We start from the raw sequence: 17830 nt of genomic DNA on the forward strand, positions 1-17830 counted from the left end.
GGGAAAGGCCTGAAGCCCTGTCAGGGGAGGGTTAGGTTTGCCATTAGGAAAAGGTTCTTCACCTAGAGGGTGGTTGGGCACTGGAGCAGGCTCCTCAGGGAAGTGGTCACAGTACCAAGCCTGACAGAGTTCAAGAAGCGTTTGGATGATACTCTCAGGCACACGGAGTGACTTTTGTGGTGTCCTGTGCAGGGCTCGATGATCCTGGTGGATCCCTTCCAACTCATCATACCCTGTGATCTCTGTGATTCTCTCCCAACGGAGGACGTTCTGTGACTCCGCAAAGGTTCCCTTCCCATCACCGTGATCCCGCTCCCTCCCGCCGCCCCCTCGGCGGGGGCGCGAACGGGCGACAAAAGGGACAAAGGGCCGCGCGTCCCCTTTAAACCCAGCCCCCTCCCCGCCCCGCCTCCCCACGTGAGCGGCCCGGGGCGGGCGTTCCGCGGCGCGTCAGTTCCGCCCGTGTCGCGGTGCAGACCAGCCACGCGCGGAGCAGGACGTGAGTGCCGAGTCCCCACGCGCGCCCCCCGCGGCACCGCCCAGGGCAGCCCTGCCGGGAGGCCGCCCCGTGTTCCTCGAGTGCCCGCGGTGCCCTACGGGAGGGCCGCCCCGCCGGGGAGCGGCCGCCTCTGCCGAAGGGGAGCTGCCACGTTGGGGGGCGCGGAGGGTCTGAGGGAGGGAGAAGATGGCGCCTCTCCGCGCTCCCCCCCTACCTCCGCGCTCCTCCCCTGCCCCCACGCCGGGAGCGGGAGCGGACCCGGCCCGCCGGCGACCCCCGGCCCGCGTCTGCCCGTGCTGCCTTTCTGTCGCCCCGCCGCGGGTGACCCGCGGCCCCCTCGCTACCGCCCTGCCCCGGGAGCACTTGACTGTCCTCGCCCCATTCCACCCCCATCCTTGTTCGGGTCTTGGGTGTCCTTTCCTCAGGGGGGCGGCACGAGCCGTGGAAAAAGAGGAATAGGGGAGGAAAATGGCGGCTGGGATCCGCCTACCTGGTCTTCCCGGCTCGCCTTCCTTTCCTTACCTTTCCTCGCTCTCGCCTGGCCCGTCTCATCGCCCTCACCCCCCTCCTCGCCTGCCTCGCCGTGTCGCCTCACGCTCGGCCTCTCCGGGGGGCTCCCACCGCCCCGCATCCCTTTTTCCTCCGGTTTCCGCCCACACCTTCCTCCATGTTGTCCCTTCCTCGTCCGCGCGCGGACCCCTGGGGTCATCCCCGCGCACCATCGTTTGGCTTTTCAGACTCAATGTCATCCCTGTGCTTATTTTCACATTGTCCCATTCCAGCGCTCCTCTGCCTCCATCTTACAGCGTGGCTTGTGTGTGCTTCCCCATTCCCTGTATCCTGTGCAGTGCTCCAGCCTCCATCGCAGTGCTCCAAGCTGTTACCACAGGTCTTGCTCTACTTTGGAACCACGTTGATTCATTACCATTATTTGGACTCCGTGGTGGTTTTTTTTGTTGTTGTTGTTGTTGTTTTTTTTTTTAATTTGCATATGTGGGTTTTATTTCACTGCCAGTTTAACAACGCTTCAAAATATCCCTTAGTATTATGTTAGCCTTTCCTAGCTGTGGTTCATATCACAGTTTCTCTCTAGGATGCCTGTTTTTATTCTGAAAGAACAAAAGAGCTGTGGATGTGTTGCAAAGCAGTAGCAGGGAAGATGTGCAACCGCTACATCTAACCACATGTTTGCATACCAGAGTGATGTATGAGCACACCTGGCAGCATGCATTCAAGGAAAGCTGAATGTCCGCTTGTCTGGCAAATGAATAGACTCTAGTGACTGATGTGTTGAAGCTGCAGTGGAAATATTAATTGCAGTGCTGTGGTTCACTGTAACTGAGGCGTTTTTCAGACTGTTGTGTTGGTGGGATCTTCATCTTTATGTGTGACGATTATGCAGCACATTGCTTGTGAGTCCAACTGGGTGAAATGCCCACGTCAGAGTACAGGCAATGAAAGGACCTGAATGAACTATATATGTGAATGTCATATAAAGGATTTAACTGGAGGATGGCATTATATTTTATTTTTTACACCGTGGTTTTTGCCGTGTCTGGGAATGTATGACACTTGTGAAAAATTGTTCTGCTGTAAACAATTCAGAGGCCAAACCATTTACTGCATTTAGTACAGTTGCAGTAAAAAAGAGAAGAGATACCAGAGGGAAGAGTGTTTGAGATTGCATCTGCAATGTGTATTAAAGCTTACATGAAATAGCAGGAAAGTCTTTAGGAGAGTTTTGAATAAGATGAGCCAGTACAGATCTGAAGATGGCTTTCCAGCCATAATGGGATGGATTCTTTATGTAGTGTTCTCATGTTATTTTTCTCTTCCCAGAATGCCTAAATCAAAGGAACTTGTATCTTCAAGCTCATCTGCCAGTGATTCAGATAGTGAAGTTGACAAAAAGGTGAACATTATATACAGTTTATTACTGTATTAACTCTTTTATTTCAGGACGAGGTTAAGGAATTAGGTGAGCATTATGTCACAACATGCCTGTTATTCCCTGTGATTTATGAGACACTTAAAAAAGCTCTCTCTCTCCCTGCCCCCAAAAAAACCAACCTCTTTCCCAAGTTTGGGTGGATTACATGTTTTTTGACGTGCGGAAAAGGTTTTTTTAAGTTGCATTTTGCTTTGTTCATGCCATTCCATATGATAGATATAATCACAAGATTCCTGTAATTCTTTACTGCTTTGTGGCAAGCGATAGAAGGCTTTTGTATAAGCTGCCCTGATGGCAAGAATTTAGACTTATTTTGAGAACATGCCCACACCCACCACTGCCAATTTGATATCTGGATTACTTCTCTGTAATAAAAATCTTATCTTACCCTGTGTTTCATCGTGTCATTTGCTTATCCTGTTTGCGTATTTTTTTTCTCTGCTTAATTTTCTTTTATTTGCTGTAATACCATCTGTTAGTTTCTCACTTAAAAGCCGAGCCAACCTGAGTGTATTTGAATTGATAAATTTTAACATGACTGTTCTGAATGTATAAATTGAGTGTTCCTGTTTATTTTTAATAGTTATTTAATTTAGAATCTTGTATAGATGTACCAATGATTACGAGCAAAACCAGAAAAAACTAGTGAATTCGTGGTTTTGAGAAATGCTATTTGGTAATGGAGACATCAGGTATTTTAGTGTAGTACTTTAAAAGGCTTGGTCTGATTTACTGAATTGCTTCAATCGTGACTTGATTGCACCTTGCAAATCAGGTGTTCTGTCAGACCTTAAGAAAAAAAGTTGATGGGGTGATTTTTTTGTTAGGGAACTGTATTCCTGAAAAGACAGTCTGACAGCCTGCTTTAGTGGGCAGTAGGGTTGGGGTTTTTTTCAGAGAGATTATCCACAACATGATCTGAGTAGGTGAGACTAATTTTTGGTATGTTGGTATTCCTTTTTTTTTTTTGATATGGGGAGCATGGTTACTATATAACTATGAGTAGAAACAGTAACTTTGTGAGTTATCTGAACAACCTGATTTACAGGTCGTATTGTCTGAATATTTTAAGAAGATGTTTAATTCATCATGCTGAGGGCAGAGATTGGATGCTGATTAAAAAAAAAAAGTTGCGTGATGGAGGTGGTTTCCAGATCCTTTAATCATTATCTTCTGTAGGTTTTATTTCTTTTTTTGAAGAGGAGTCATAAACTGTTCTGCATTTTTTATTGCACTCAGTAGAAGGGAAAGTGTCATTTCTCTCAGACTTAATTTTTTGATTAAAACTATTGAGCTGACAGTGTTACTGTGCAAAAAGAGAAGGGTTTTTGAAATGTATTTTGATCTGATTTAAATTCTCTTTAAAGCCAAAGTATTATGGTAAACTTGACTGGGAACAGAATTAGGCTCATTTGAAGGGTTTTATTTCTTTGATTCCAGTCTAAATGTACAGTATTGGAGTCCTGCCTTCACAGCAGGAAGGTGGTAATGTGCATTACTTAGTAATAGTTTGTGACATAAAATGTAAACTTTTCTGTAGCATATAGAGTGAGTTGTGGCTCATGCTTTTTTTTTTTCCTTGCTCCAAGGCAAAGCGGAAAAAGCAAGCAGCTCCAGAAAAACCTGTAAAGAAACAAAAGACTGGTGAAAGTTCAAAAGGTCCAGCTTCTTCTAAGCAAAGCAGTAACAGAGATGAGAATATGTTTCAGGTAAAATTGATGACTCATAAAGCCTGGTAAAGGTAACGTGTTACATCATATTCAGTATAAATTTTATGAGGTGATCTGAGTTTCTTGGCAGCACAGTCTTGGTCTCCTGAATCCTTGGCTGGAAGGGATTACGGTGCTCGCATGCAGATGAGATGCTCAGAAGAGCGTGGTCAAGTTTCAGCTGAGTAAAAGAATCTGAGTTGCAGCAATTGATCTAATCCTCTTGACTTTGCCTGTGCTAGCTCTGGGTACTCATTTTGTCGGTAAATACAGCACTTACCAAGAGTATACTGTAAATATTAGATTAGGTTTGTCTCTATATGGAAATGTTTTTTAATCAGGGCTCCTGGAAAAAAAGCTTCTTGGAAACCAAAGCGTGGACTCTTCATTCCTGTTTAACTAGGTCAAGGACAACTTGGCTCCTGTATGATAAGACAGCATCTTGATAAGTTTTGCTTCTTACTATATTTTATGATGGAGAATTTTATCGCTGAACATCCATAATAATAGTAATTTTTGACATCGTCCCTGTTTTTAAGATGGAATGAATGTACATTTTTCAGTAGAAAGGTGCATTTGTGACTTTAGGGTATTGCAGTTTCCAGGGTTGGCTGAGGCAGTAACAGCGTGTGCTGAGACCTGTGCAAGAATATACATAGCTCAGAATTACATGTTTTACAGGCATGGATCAAGACCTATTAAAGGTCTCTGATTAGCAGGCTGAAAAGGAATATAAATTTGTGAGACTTTGATTCTCAGCTTTGTGAATGGGAAATGTGTCTAGTGAGGTGGCCCAAACACAGAGTGAGCTAAATTAAATGATTCTGGGCTGTGTAAAGTAATATGGGGAAAGAAAAAGTTTTCTAGCGAGACCTTCCCTGTGATACAAGGCAGTTATTTTTAGTGTCTTAATTCTCACTTTCCTCTACTCATGTTGAGGAGAGGAACTTTAGGGCAATGCCTGGACTTCCCTATTGAAGGGAGTGTATAATATTTTTAGTTCTACTTGGGCATGCTTTGAACTCTGTAGGAAAAATGAGGTAGTGAATTCTATACCTTATGAGGTGAGCTGCAGTTAGAACTCTAAAGAACTATGTATAAACTTTGTGTTATGTTTGTAACAAGTTCAGAAATTCCAGCCTTGAAGAAAACTGTTAAAAGTTTTAGTGTTCCCCTGATGCAAAAACATCCAAGCACTTTCAAATAAAATGAAGGTATTTGTGTGCTCTGGTTTCTTGAAACCTTTTTGACCTAAGATATTAAAAAGTTACTAAAAACAGACAGTAGAGGACTCTTATTAGTCTGAAAAGAACAAGGTTCTTCCGGTGTTGAGTATAATACAGATATTTGAATATCACCTTGACCTAAAACATCAGTGTTGCTCAGTCTGCCTGCCTTTCAGGTAATCAACAACAAAAAAATTTTTGGATTGCTCCTTGTATTATGTGAAGCTTTGTCAGTTTTTTCAAGCTACATCAACTTCTGCCCAGTTCCTAGGAGGTAAATGTTGCAGTGGATAAATAGAGCTAAGTAGGTCTGAGAATACTGCCCCTCCCTCCCCCCTACTTAGAAGACCATTCTATAAGATGCTGTTACATGGTAATTTTTTAGATACAGTTTTGTTAGTTCTAGGACTTTCGGTATTATTAGAAACTCTTATTTCTGAAGGATTTCTCTCCCACGGCAGTAAAATGATCTCTGATGTGGAAGTGACTTTGCAGTAAAACTTACAAGTGTAGCTTCAGTTGGTGGAAATGAGGCTGTAAAGCATTCCTAGGATAGTCACAAGTTCTATTGTGTCCATATTGTGTGAGGGAATGGCTTCAAATGATGTGATACTTAGAGGATTGTTATTCTGCACCCTCAGGCTGGGCTCTTAAGGCATACAGCTTTCCTTAATATAGAGCTCGTTGTGACTGCTGTATTCTGAAGATTAAGCATTTTCATAAATTTTTACATTTTATATTTTTGTTTGAGATTGTTGCTGTAATGATTTTTTTTTTTTGCAACTACTTATGAAGAATAGTATGAATGTAAGCAGAAGAGAATTAATTCAATATAAGAGACCAAGTGTATTTTATGTATTTACAGGTCTTTGCCTTTTTAGGTTTTACAGATAGCCTGGTATACTTTGCAGTTTGTTGAAGGATTTGTGTGCAGTTAGCATGCAGAAATTTATCTTGCTCCCTCCCCTGTGTGATGTATTGCTAGAGGCCCTAAGGACTAGAGTTATTCATGTCAGTGTGGAAGGGTTTAGTGTTGATACATTAGATTCCTGTCTGTGGCTTCAAGCCAACCTGAGCTCTGCACCATGTGCTTTGGTTAGTTTGACTAATCCTATCATCTACCTATGCCTGATTTGGATAAGGTTTGTCAGGATGCATTAATGACTACCCAGAGTGGAACCACATTGCATGATCATGCATTTAACTGACATGGTTACAAGTTGTCTGTGTGTTGTCCTGTCCACTCTCCACCCTTTTTTTTTTTTTTTTTTTTTTTTTGAATTTTGGTCATATTTGCTTTTTGACTTGAAATAGATAAGTTCTTTGATTTCCCAGTGTAAAGTTCTTTGACTTCCCAGTGTAATGACTTTATCGTAGGCTCCTGAAAGAACGTAAATATATGTGTATGATGCTCTGAAACTGATTGGTTTAGCACATTAATTATGAAACTTAGATGGTCACTGATGCATTTCACGAACAACTTGCTGTGTGACAGATCTCACTGTTTACAGGAGTCTTCATTGTGCTCCTTGTAGTGCTGTCCATATACGAAAGGAGCTTTTTTTACCGTTTCTACTTCCACAGTGTGTGTACCATTTAATCCAGAAAATCTGGAAATAGGAAAAATAATGAAGAAGGTGCTTGCTGAAGCTCATAGAGGAAGTCAGTTGCATAGCTGTGAAGGGAACTGAGACACAATTTCAGTACTTTTTATTCTGAGAAACAAACTTGGAAACGGTGGTTTTAATTCGTGTAATTCAGTAGAGCAGTATAATCTTAGGATCTGTAGTATTTAATGAAAAGTATATGAACTTGTCTGTGAAGGTTGAACTGCAGTAACTGGACTGCTGTAAGTCAATATGACTGTTGTGGTTTAACCCCAGCCAGCAGCTGCTCACTCACTCCACCACCAGCAGGACTGGGGAGAGAACTGGAAGTGAGAAAACTTGTGGGTTGAGATAAAGCATTTAATAGGGAAAGCAAAAGTGCTGCACTCAAACAGAGCAAAACAAGGATTTAATTCACTACTTCCCATGGGCAGGCAGGTTTTCAGCCATCTCCAGGAGAACAGGCCTCCATCACGTGAAACAGTTACTTGGGAAGACCCCTTCTTCCTTCTTCCCCCTGCTTTATATACTGAGCATGATGCCATATGGTATGGAATATCCCTGTGTCAGTTGGGGTCACCTGTCCTGGCTGTGTCTCCTCCCATGCACTCGCAGCCACCTTGCAGGCATGGCAGTAGGAAAAGCAGAAAAGGCCTTGACCCTGTGTAAGCCCTGCTCAGAACAAGAACATCTCTATATTGTCATCACTGTGTTCAGCACAAATCCAATCCACAGCCCAATACCAGCCACTGTGAAAAAATTAACTCTACCCCAGCCAAAACTGGCACAGCCACCCTTGAAACATGGCCGTGGTTATGGAGATCTGAATATACGTTTGTCAGTGAAGTTACTCCAGGACTATTGGCTGCTGCATAACAAAAGAATTGTTCAGAAATGAACCTGTACCAGAACTGCAGGTAGCTAAGTATCGAGAAACATCAGTTTACTTATATTTAGATTTTGGTTGTGGTTTTAAACCTTAGATGTTTTTTGGAGCTGTACTTCAGAAGCGTATTTAGAAGTTTTGGTGATGGCAGCTTTTGCATAGAACAGTTTTGCATAAATTGTTCAAAATTTATTGTGATCATTCATCTGAAATCTAGACAGTGATGTGAAATCTAACTTAATTTCAGCATTTTCATATAGAACTTCTTCCATCTAAGGTAGACTGACTGATTGAGTAAATGTGAACTTTGCATTATTGCCACTCACCTTACTGTAGTTGAATTGAGACATACAGTCTTTGCAAATCACATTCTAAACACTTTTAACTGTATTTGCAGCTTTAAGCTGCTATATTACATTAGATTTTATTATTTAGGACAAACCTGGAAGTACTCGGCAATACACTAAGATTCTTCCACAGCCATGGAAAAAGAGGTGCTGCTGAGTGCTACTACTTGAAGCTGTTCTTAGAGGTGACCTTAAAAGTTAGCGAAGCGTTAAAGGGTGAAACCAAGAAATGTTGTTCGTGTAGGCTGTTCAGGATGTTCTTTGCCAGCAGTGCTGAGGGGCTTGGGCATGGTGCCAAGTTTGGTCTGAAAGAGCTAGCATGCCTTGACATTATACTTTATTTTTGAACGTTAAATTTGTAGTGCTGTGAAAGTGTTAAACTGGTCAAAAAATACTGTCTTATAAACTGTAATGTCTTGTCCATTTTAACGAACTAGATGCTTTGAAGTAGGAAAAGTGCTTCAGACTTACGTTATCTAGGTATGTCATAATTGTTTTATTATCAATTTTAGAAGTCATGTGGCATGATCTGCATAAGAAGAAAAATTTCTTTAGGCAAGCATAAAAGTGTTCATGTTTGTATTAATTTTGTGAAATAAGAGCATATGACTTAAACATCTGTGAATCAGTGTACTTGATGGGAGAGCTTTTCAATCTGTCTGGTCAGACTTAATGCTAGAGTGTTTGGATCCCCCTTAGGTTGTATCAAAATGTAAGATGCATAGGTAAAGGAAGTTGAAATATTTTATCAGGAAGGAGTATTTTATTTTAAAATTGTTTACTTTAGAATGTGTTCTTTCTTCATAAAATGTATCCAGAAGCTGCATGCAAAATTCTAAGGATTTCTTACAGGAATTGTGAGAAATTTTATTTGATTGTGATTTTGTTATCTAATTTCTGATTCTCCAATTCACCATGTACTTTGAATTTATGTGAATAAATAGTTTTTTATCATATTTGGGAAGATCTTTAATAAGCCTAAATGTGTGGTGTATTGCGTAGTTGTTCGTTTGATTTTTTCCTCCCACTCACTCTTCCCCTCACTTGAAAAAAAAAAAAAGGTGCCCATGTAATTCAGTTAAGACATTGGTGCAGAAATTATGGAACTCAGGAGTCATTTCTCAGTATGCTACGTGCCAGTAAACTTAAAAGATTTGAATGGTTTTTTGGAACACCTGGTACAGTGAGGTACCTGTGAGGGTTTGGGAGTGGGCATGGGACAGTTGGTGGCTAACTTTCATTTCCATCTGTATTTACTGTGTTAAAAAAGAAAATAAAGCCCCACAATTACCAGAGAGTTGTTTTTGGGAGGCATTGCACGTGAATATCTAATTTGCTTTCTGTACATGTGAAATGGACTAAAATTTACACTTGGGAGTAGAGGTCCCTTTTTCCTGTCTTCTTTTACAGCTGCTGGAAACAAAGGCAAAATTTTATTTCAGAAAACAGTAAATCCATGACTTTTATAAGAAGCAAGCATGTAAAGAATACAGACTTTTTTTATTCTGGGAGGGCTACTTCTGCATTGAGCATTGCCTGCTCAACTAGTTTTAAGTCGTTGCTTATTAGCCTACTGACTACTCTGAGTTAAGATTTTAATCTAGTTGTTTCTCTGGTGTCTAAAATAAGCCGCAGTGTGCAGTGTCACATGTCAGAGTCTAATGCTGCTGGGGAAAGTGAATGCTGTAATATGTAAAATACCTAAAAGACCTTTATGTGTGTTTTGACAGATTGGCAAAATGAGGTATGTCAGTGTTCGGGACTTTAAAGGAAAAGTCTTAATTGATATTAGAGAGTACTGGATGGATCAAGAAGGTGAAATGAAGCCTGGCAGAAAAGGTATTGTTCTACTTGATGTTACTTTGTATTAAAACATTGGGTTTGCAGTAGAACTTTGTGTATCATATTTTTATCCTTTGATGCTACGTGGTATTTTTAGAGTAATATTTTTACTTTCCTATAATTTGTATTTTAACAGAGAATTAGTTTAATCTGTAGATTATAAATAAGAGCAAAGTGGGTTTATTGGCCTGAGTCCATTTTCCTAAATAGATCCTCCATGTTTTATGGCAAGGCATCAAAACAAGCAAATTTGGTAGAGAACTTATAAACACGACCATAACATAGCCATACTTTTTTCCCCCAATTGATTAACTTAGTTAACACAATTTATTTTATTACAATTGGATTTCTTATTTCAGAATTCACTGAAAAGATTTAATCATTTTTATAAGATGTTAATTTTGTTAAAACAACCAGGTCCTTCAGTTTCTATTAAATTTTTGATTAAAAAAATCAGAACATTTAATGTGACTAATTTTGGAGGAAAATAGTGAAGATTTTAGTAAAGGGAGAAGTATCTCAAGTGATCAAGCTTTGATAACAAGTTTCTAATCTGCAATACAGCACAAGCCCTTATACCTTTAATTGCTGCTTGGATAGTTGCTTGTCATGGCAAGCCTTCACTGTGAACCACTTTCTGAACTTTTCCATTTCAAGATGAGGATGTGAGGACAATTGCAGGAGTAGTGCTGTGCTTAAGGTTATGTTGCTTCTCTTAGAAAAGTCTACTTTTTATCAGTTTTCGTACTGCATCAATGAAAGAGGTAAGTATGAAACGTTCTGCCCTGGGGATTCATATTATCATTGAATGGTTTGAGTTGGAAGGGACTTTACAGATCTCGTTCCAACCCCGTGCCATGGACAAGGACACTTTCCACTAGACCAGGTTGCTCAAAGCCCCATCCAATCTGGCCTTGAACGCTTCCAGGCGTGGGACATCCACAGCTTCTCTGGGCAACCTGTGCCAAGGCCTCACCACTCTCACAGGCAAGAATTTATTCTAAATATCCAGTCTAAATATACTCTCTTCCATTTTGAAGCCACTCTCCCCTGCCCCATCACTTCTTGCCATTGCAAAGACTCCCTTCCTGGCCTTCCTGTACTGGGAGGCTGCAAAGTTTGAAGACATACAATCAGCATAAGGTTTGTTACATTCTTACGGTGTGTTCAGGAGCAACTCAGTGAACAGTAATTTGAAAAGTTTGAGAAGCATTTTCAACATTTCTTGAATAACCACTGAGAATAGGTTTGCATGAACAGGTGTACTGGTGTTGTACAGGAACATTCTTTGTTTTGGATTTGTTGTTAGTTAATAAAAAAGATGAATTTCTAAGGACTTTACCCTGCTGTGTTTTGAGGTGAAATTCAATAGTATATGCACTTTGAGTGGCATACTACAATGAGATTTGGTGGGTGGGCCTAGTGACAAAAGTTACATGATGTAGGTAGAAATGTTTATCAATGCAGCAAAAGGGTCTGAATTTTACTAGGATAAAATTTAATAGTAGTCTGATACAGTATGTGAGCCAAATATTCCATTAATGCACTCATAAGCCACCTATTTAGCTATCCTAAAACCAGTATAAGTAGTTGAAATATTATAATAAGACAGAAAAATAAATCCAGCATTTTAAATTAGTCAGAGTGTCTCAAACAGGAGATCTGAACTTTGTGCAGTTTGTCTGGTGTGTAGTTGAGGGACATTTTGATGATGCTTGGTCCCCTAATAATGGTTAGCACACCTGACCTGTGTTCAAAAAAGAAATCTTCACACTATAGGCTGGTGGAAAACTGCTTAGAGAAGCTCCATGGACAGTACTTGCTGCTTTAAATTATGATGGTTCCCTCATAAGCACTGATGGGGTAAAAAGGAAAAAAAAAAGACCGTGAGCTCAAAAAGTGAAATTCAAAGTTTCAGCTGTTTTGAGGCCCTGCTCCACCTACAGGGAGAAAGTAATAAAGGACACCTGATCACTGAAGAAGGAGAGTGGGGGTAAATAGTAAAAGAGCTTGGCGGGAGAAAGTATGCGAGGTAGCCCTGTGAACCTGCACTCTTCACAGAGTTGGCATAGAGATTGTAGGGGAAGAATGAAGAGACTGAAGCACAAATGAAACATGCGCCTGGACTCAAGCTTGAGGAAGATGAGGACAGATATAGATCTGAGGAGATGGTTTGTGGGGTACTTATTGAATGATTAATGTTTGAATGTTACTGGAAACTATAGTGAACTTCAAGAAGAAGTAACTTATGTTGGTTTGTGTTAGCGAGTGTAATAGAGTCTCTCCAAAAGATTACTTATAGTATATGTTATTTACAGTGCTTTGAGAAACAAAACAGGGGGGGGGAACCCCAGAATTATAGTACCTGAAAAGTGCATAGAAAATCAGTCCACATAGGTATGGCTTTTAGGAGCCAGCAGGAATGTGAATGATTTCCTACTTCTCACCCAGGGCTTTTGTACTGCCTTCTGTTAAGACCAGAGTTGTATTTCCCTTCTTGTGTTTAGCCTAATACTTGCAAAATTTTTTGTTACACGCATTCTCTTTGCAATGTAAACTTGTCTAGAGGTAACCTAAAGTTAAATTGAAGTGTTCAAAGTGAGCAGTTTCACTTTGTAACTATGGTGGTTGTTGAAATAGCTCAGGCATTAATAGTTATGACATAGACTTTGTGTATGAAACTAGCCTTTATAGTAATTACACAAGAATACTGCACCACAATTTTCTTTTTGTCCTAAGTGTTTATTTTTAATGCATTTCAGGTATTTCTTTAAATCCAGAACAGTGGAATCAGCTGAAGGAACAGATTTCTGATATTGATGATGCAGTAAGAAAACTCTAAAGACAGAGCCATACAAAAACTTATATCATGTAGTTGTATTAAGCAGTCTTTTTACATTGGCTTTAGTTTTCTAAAATATTGTTTTCCAAGCTATTGTATATTTGGATTGCAAAACAATTTGTAAGATGAATACTTTTTTTATGTGCATTAAAAGTGTATTCTGAGTGAGGCTATTTGTGTATACTTTACTAAAAGGAATTGTGTTGCTTTCACCCCATGGTGTAAAATAAACAAATCAAGTAATATGTAAAGCATACTTGTTTATGGCCTTTTGATTGAAGGTGTTTGCTGATAAGGCCACCTAATAGCTTTAGTAATTGGTTTAGTTTCAGTTTTGTTCATAGTTAATACAAATTTATTTTCCGAGATTTCTTAAAATGTCTCAATTTAATTTTTTCTTTTATTACATCCTCTTTGGTATTGCCCTACAGCTTTCTGCTTTAAGACTTGATACAAACAGTGAATACTGGGGAAAACACATTTTTGTAGATAGTTTTCAATACTGTATTTGCTAATTTACCCTATTTATTCAGATGTAAACAGTCTTGAGTATATAGCTTTTTTTGCATTACTTGCATGAAGTATTAAGCTAAACAATAACACTTGAACACAAAACACATGCTAATTTTCTCATTTTTCTGTAGTTTTCTTGACCTAGAAAATACAAATAGCCTTTTTTCTTGAATTCTAGATGTGATGCATAAACTTTTACAGTAATAGACATATACCTCAGAGTAAGACAGTATTTAAAAGATCCACATGTGGTTATTAGTTAGTACCTTTTTCAAGGTTTGCGTTAAATTCATTCTGGAACACATACTAACCAGTTATTCTATAGAAAAGGAACAGTTGACCTGTCTTTGTAGGGCTTTTGTTCGGTTGAGAGTACTGCATAAATGATGATGCTTAAATTAGACTGTAACACAGGTTAAGCAGTCAAACAGGGTTAAAACTGCTGCAGCCAAAATGTCTGTCTGTCATGTTCCTGCCCCATCCACGCTGCCTGCCTTGATAGTGCTCTGGTAAGAAAAGCCTCTGCCCTGTGGAAGCTCTGCTAGACCAGAAGCTGCCCCAGTGGAAGGGCTTCTTGGTGGCACTGAGTCACAAGTACGATATAGAACTTGGAGAGATAAGGGGCACACGAGGACGGAAGTCACTGGTGAAAGACCAAAGTTAGCTGGCACATAATAACTACAGGGAATAAATGGAAGCAAAATTGGAGAAGAATTGATTTTGTCACTTAATTCAGTTAATTGAAGCAAGAAGATAAAACAACGTCATGAAAATGGACATTTCAAGATGTAGTATGTAGTGAATGTCCAACCTAATTAGTTTGGCTGTAATTTTCCTATTTGTTGATAAAGTAATTGTAGTTTCTAAACTTTGTATAGATAAAAATTTTTTAATTATGGAACATCAGTACAGTTGTTATTGCAGACATGATTGTAAGTGCCATACACAGGCTGTTCCTGTGCTGCAGAGTTCATTATTCAATGCAAATAGGTATTAAATGGCTGAGTTCACAAGTATATATTACAAATATTACATATTTGTACAAATATGACATATAACAAATAAATTAAGATCTGGATTTTTTATAGCTCAGGAAATCTTAAATTTTTAAGAATTGCTGGAGGATGAATAAAAGGTTGAAGAGATGTTTGTGGTAGCAGATGTGTTTTTGGGCACAACATTCTTTTCTGAGTGACTGCTAACATCATGTAGGACTATTTGGACCAAATAGAATAAATACAAAATAGCTGCTAAAATATCACAAGTGAGCGAATGAAATGTTTCATATCACTGTAGACAAGTTCTAGATATTTGTTATTGCAGTATGTATATATGATTTTGTTCCTTTAAATCTGAAATTTTGCAACCAGATTTCATCCACTTTACTTAAAAACTCTCATGTAGCTTCTTTAAAGTGCATGATTACATTAGAGGGAATACTGTCCTCACTTAGATTACTGTGGTAATAGGTCACTGGGTGACAGTTGTGTATCAGAGTACAATATAATTATGTTCAGGAAGGTGGGAAATTAAAATCATTCATTTGGGGAGAGTGAAGTGAAAAAGTTTATTACAGTGGTTAGTTCTCTTGTGGAAATTGATGGTAGAAGTGTTCAAAGAAATTTGTATTTGTTAAGCACGAACTATTAGTTATTAGTAGGTATCTAAATAAAACAGACAGTTTCACAAATGAACTCAAAAGGGGATGAATTGATCAGGTGACTGATGTGCTTGTAAGACAATAATATACAAGTAACCTTGATAGAAATTTGGCACATTCAGTATTATTTTGAAATAAACAGTAGTGATTTGTCATGTAATCATCCATGGCTGTAGTCTTCCTAATTTGAGAAGAAAATTCTGATTTTTTTTTTTTAATAAAGATTATTTTCTTGCAGAAAAAATATTAGTTAGGATACATTTAGAAGTGTTCATGGAAGAAAACTGTGCATGTATGACAAGGCTGTGTAATATGGGGTAAGAGCACTGCTCCCTTTCCCACTGAAGTGACAAAAGAAAGATGCATTTTGTTCTTCGTGTTTATGCAGGGCATATTAGCAATATGTTTTATAAAATAAACCTACTGTGGAGCTTAGGGGGAAAAACGTCACAGTTAGAGCTGCCAAAGTACTGTATGTGTGATAATCAAACTGTCATGTACCATGTTGCTCGTATGTGGAGATGTTAATATTGAAAATAAACAAGTGCAGTACTAATTTTGATATTTCTGTTAAAGGAAATGCCCCAGTTACGTACTTATGTGATCTGTTAGCAGAAAAAAAAAATATGATGATTGTAATTTTGGTAACTCAAATGTCATATTGTTAGCCATGTGGAATGTTTCATGTTTTGCTCTGGTAGTATCTTCTGCAGAGAGGCCACTGGAAATATGAGCCCTGCAACTGTAATTACCTTAATGTTCAAATAAAAAATAGTTGAATGGCGTATGTGTAGTAACAGTTTGAACACTTGGAAATAAATGAAGACTTCTGTTGACGTAGTGTTATTTTTATAGAAAATTAGCTGCACTAAGAAGTTCAGCTGCACTGACAAGTTATGGAACCTGTTGTTTATTACAACTGCTGTAATTTGGAAATTTGAAAACTTAATCATCTTCTACTTGGTCCATGTCTGCGGATGGGGGATTGATTTGTGTAGCCCACGGGGATAGAAATTTTTCACCAAGACAGAAGAACAAGTGTCATGTAAATTTGGAAGCAACAGATATAAACACACATTCAAACATCAAACAGAAGAGTGCCTGATAAGTTGTGGCTGTTAAGAGAATGGCTGATTATCTTTTTTAAGTGGAGTTTCTCTTTGATCTGACTTTAAAGGTAACCACAGATTAGGTAGGAAAATTATCATTGGTCAGTTATGTCAGCATAGGCTTCTTTAGGAAGGACATCTGTTTTTTACATTCTTGTGGTGACTGACCTGTAGGGAGTGGGTTAACTGATTGTAGCATTGAACCTGAGAGACTTTTCTCCAAGTGATTTTGAGTAGTTTAGTAAATTTATAGACACAGAAAGATGAATTACTGTGGCTCGAAGGGAAGAAATGGAGTCAGGGGTTCGTGCAGGGTCCTTGTGTCCTACCTAGTCCTCATTTACCTTCACCCTCTAACTGATAGGGTTCCTCTTTGACTGTGGCCCTGGTGCCTATGTATGGAAGAGCATTCCAACAGGCAATGCTTTTCCTGAATCAAGCCTGTGTGTCTCCTGCTCACATAGCATAGTTACATAGTTACATACTTACATAGAAGTATGAAGACCTGTGCTGAGGAACTGCAGTAAATAGTCCTTAGTGATGGTTTATCAAGGAAGCTTACGTTGTGCTATTGTGTGAGCAGAGGGACGCACCGCAAGTCATGGGCATACTTAAAGGCTGAGAACCTAACAGCTGTTCCCTTGGTATTGTATTTTATTTAACAAAAATATTACAATTTTTTGTAAGATCTGCTTAATTCTGTTTTCATTTTGTTTTCAGTGATTCCATGTACTCATCACTGATCAGATGTCAGATGGGGTAGAGACTGAGGTTGGGTTGAGGACTCAAGGTTTTGAAAGCATTGTTATCCTTTGGAAGGAGGTGGGCTCATAATCTTAAGGTGGATAGAGCTTGCCATAGAACTGCAAAAGCTGGTGCAATTAGCATACTATTCTAGGAAATCTTTGGGTGTATTTGATAAGGCTAAATAAGAAAAACATTTTATGCCTTCTTGGCCAGCATGCCTAGTAGGCAGCTGTTAGTTATCACTTCACTTGGGCAGCAGTTGATGAGATGAAAGCTGCTGAAGTAAAGAAATGGTAAGATTTTACATAACCCTGTTACTTTTGTTTTTTAAAAAAAGAACTGCTTCACACCTTAGGATTTTAAATTCTTTATGCTTTCAATGATAGGCTAATGTGCCAGAATAATTTATGGGCTGTTAAAAACAAAGTTAATTTTGTCTTAGTGAGTAGACCTAAGTTGTTCCATTCATTAAAACGTCACACAATATATCTGAGGGAGAGGTGGATGACATTGCTATATGAAGAGCAAACTTGAGATTGACTTGCACCTAACAATAAACTACTTGAAATTAAAAGTATTAGACAGTATGTAGCAATAAAACTTGGCAGTGTATTTGTGGTGTTGATTTTATGTAACCTTTGAAGGTTTTTGCTAGCTGTCTCAATGTGAAATGGCTCTGCTGTTTCCTCTGCTTTACATTTGCCATCCCTTACTGAGATCTGCACTCCCTCTTATTTCCTCTGATTTTATATTCTCACTGGAAGCATCCATCTGTCTCTTGGAACACAAGCATCTCTGGCTAAACTTGCGCAACCACAAGACAAGAAATATCTCAAAGATTGGTCCCTTGTGGTAGTTGGCAGATAGAGCTGCTATTGCTAATACAGGCCAA

At 39.1% G+C, this 17830-nt stretch overlaps 1 protein-coding gene across 2 annotated transcripts; it reads left to right on the forward strand.

Annotated features, from left to right (window-relative positions):
* The first annotated feature begins 422 nt into the window (after positions 1-422).
* On the forward strand, positions 423-15918 carry SUB1 (SUB1 regulator of transcription). 2 transcript variants are annotated; one of them, XM_064642210.1, is made up of 6 exons: positions 470-499; positions 1282-1388; positions 2339-2411; positions 4040-4159; positions 9956-10064; positions 12830-15918. In XM_064642210.1, the coding sequence occupies exons 3-6, from the start codon at positions 2340-2342 to the stop codon at positions 12907-12909; spliced, it is 381 nt and encodes a 126-aa protein (XP_064498280.1). In that variant the 5' UTR covers positions 470-499; positions 1282-1388; position 2339; the 3' UTR covers positions 12910-15918. The 2 variants fall into 2 exon arrangements, with proteins under 2 accessions (XP_064498278.1, XP_064498280.1); XM_064642208.1 differs by lacking the exon at positions 1282-1388 and having other exon boundaries at positions 423-499.
* The last annotated feature ends 1912 nt before the right edge of the window (positions 15919-17830 follow it).

Source organism: Pseudopipra pipra, chromosome Z, assembly GCF_036250125.1.
Source record: "Pseudopipra pipra isolate bDixPip1 chromosome Z, bDixPip1.hap1, whole genome shotgun sequence".
In the NCBI taxonomy this organism is placed as follows: Eukaryota; Metazoa; Chordata; class Aves; order Passeriformes; family Pipridae; genus Pseudopipra; species Pseudopipra pipra.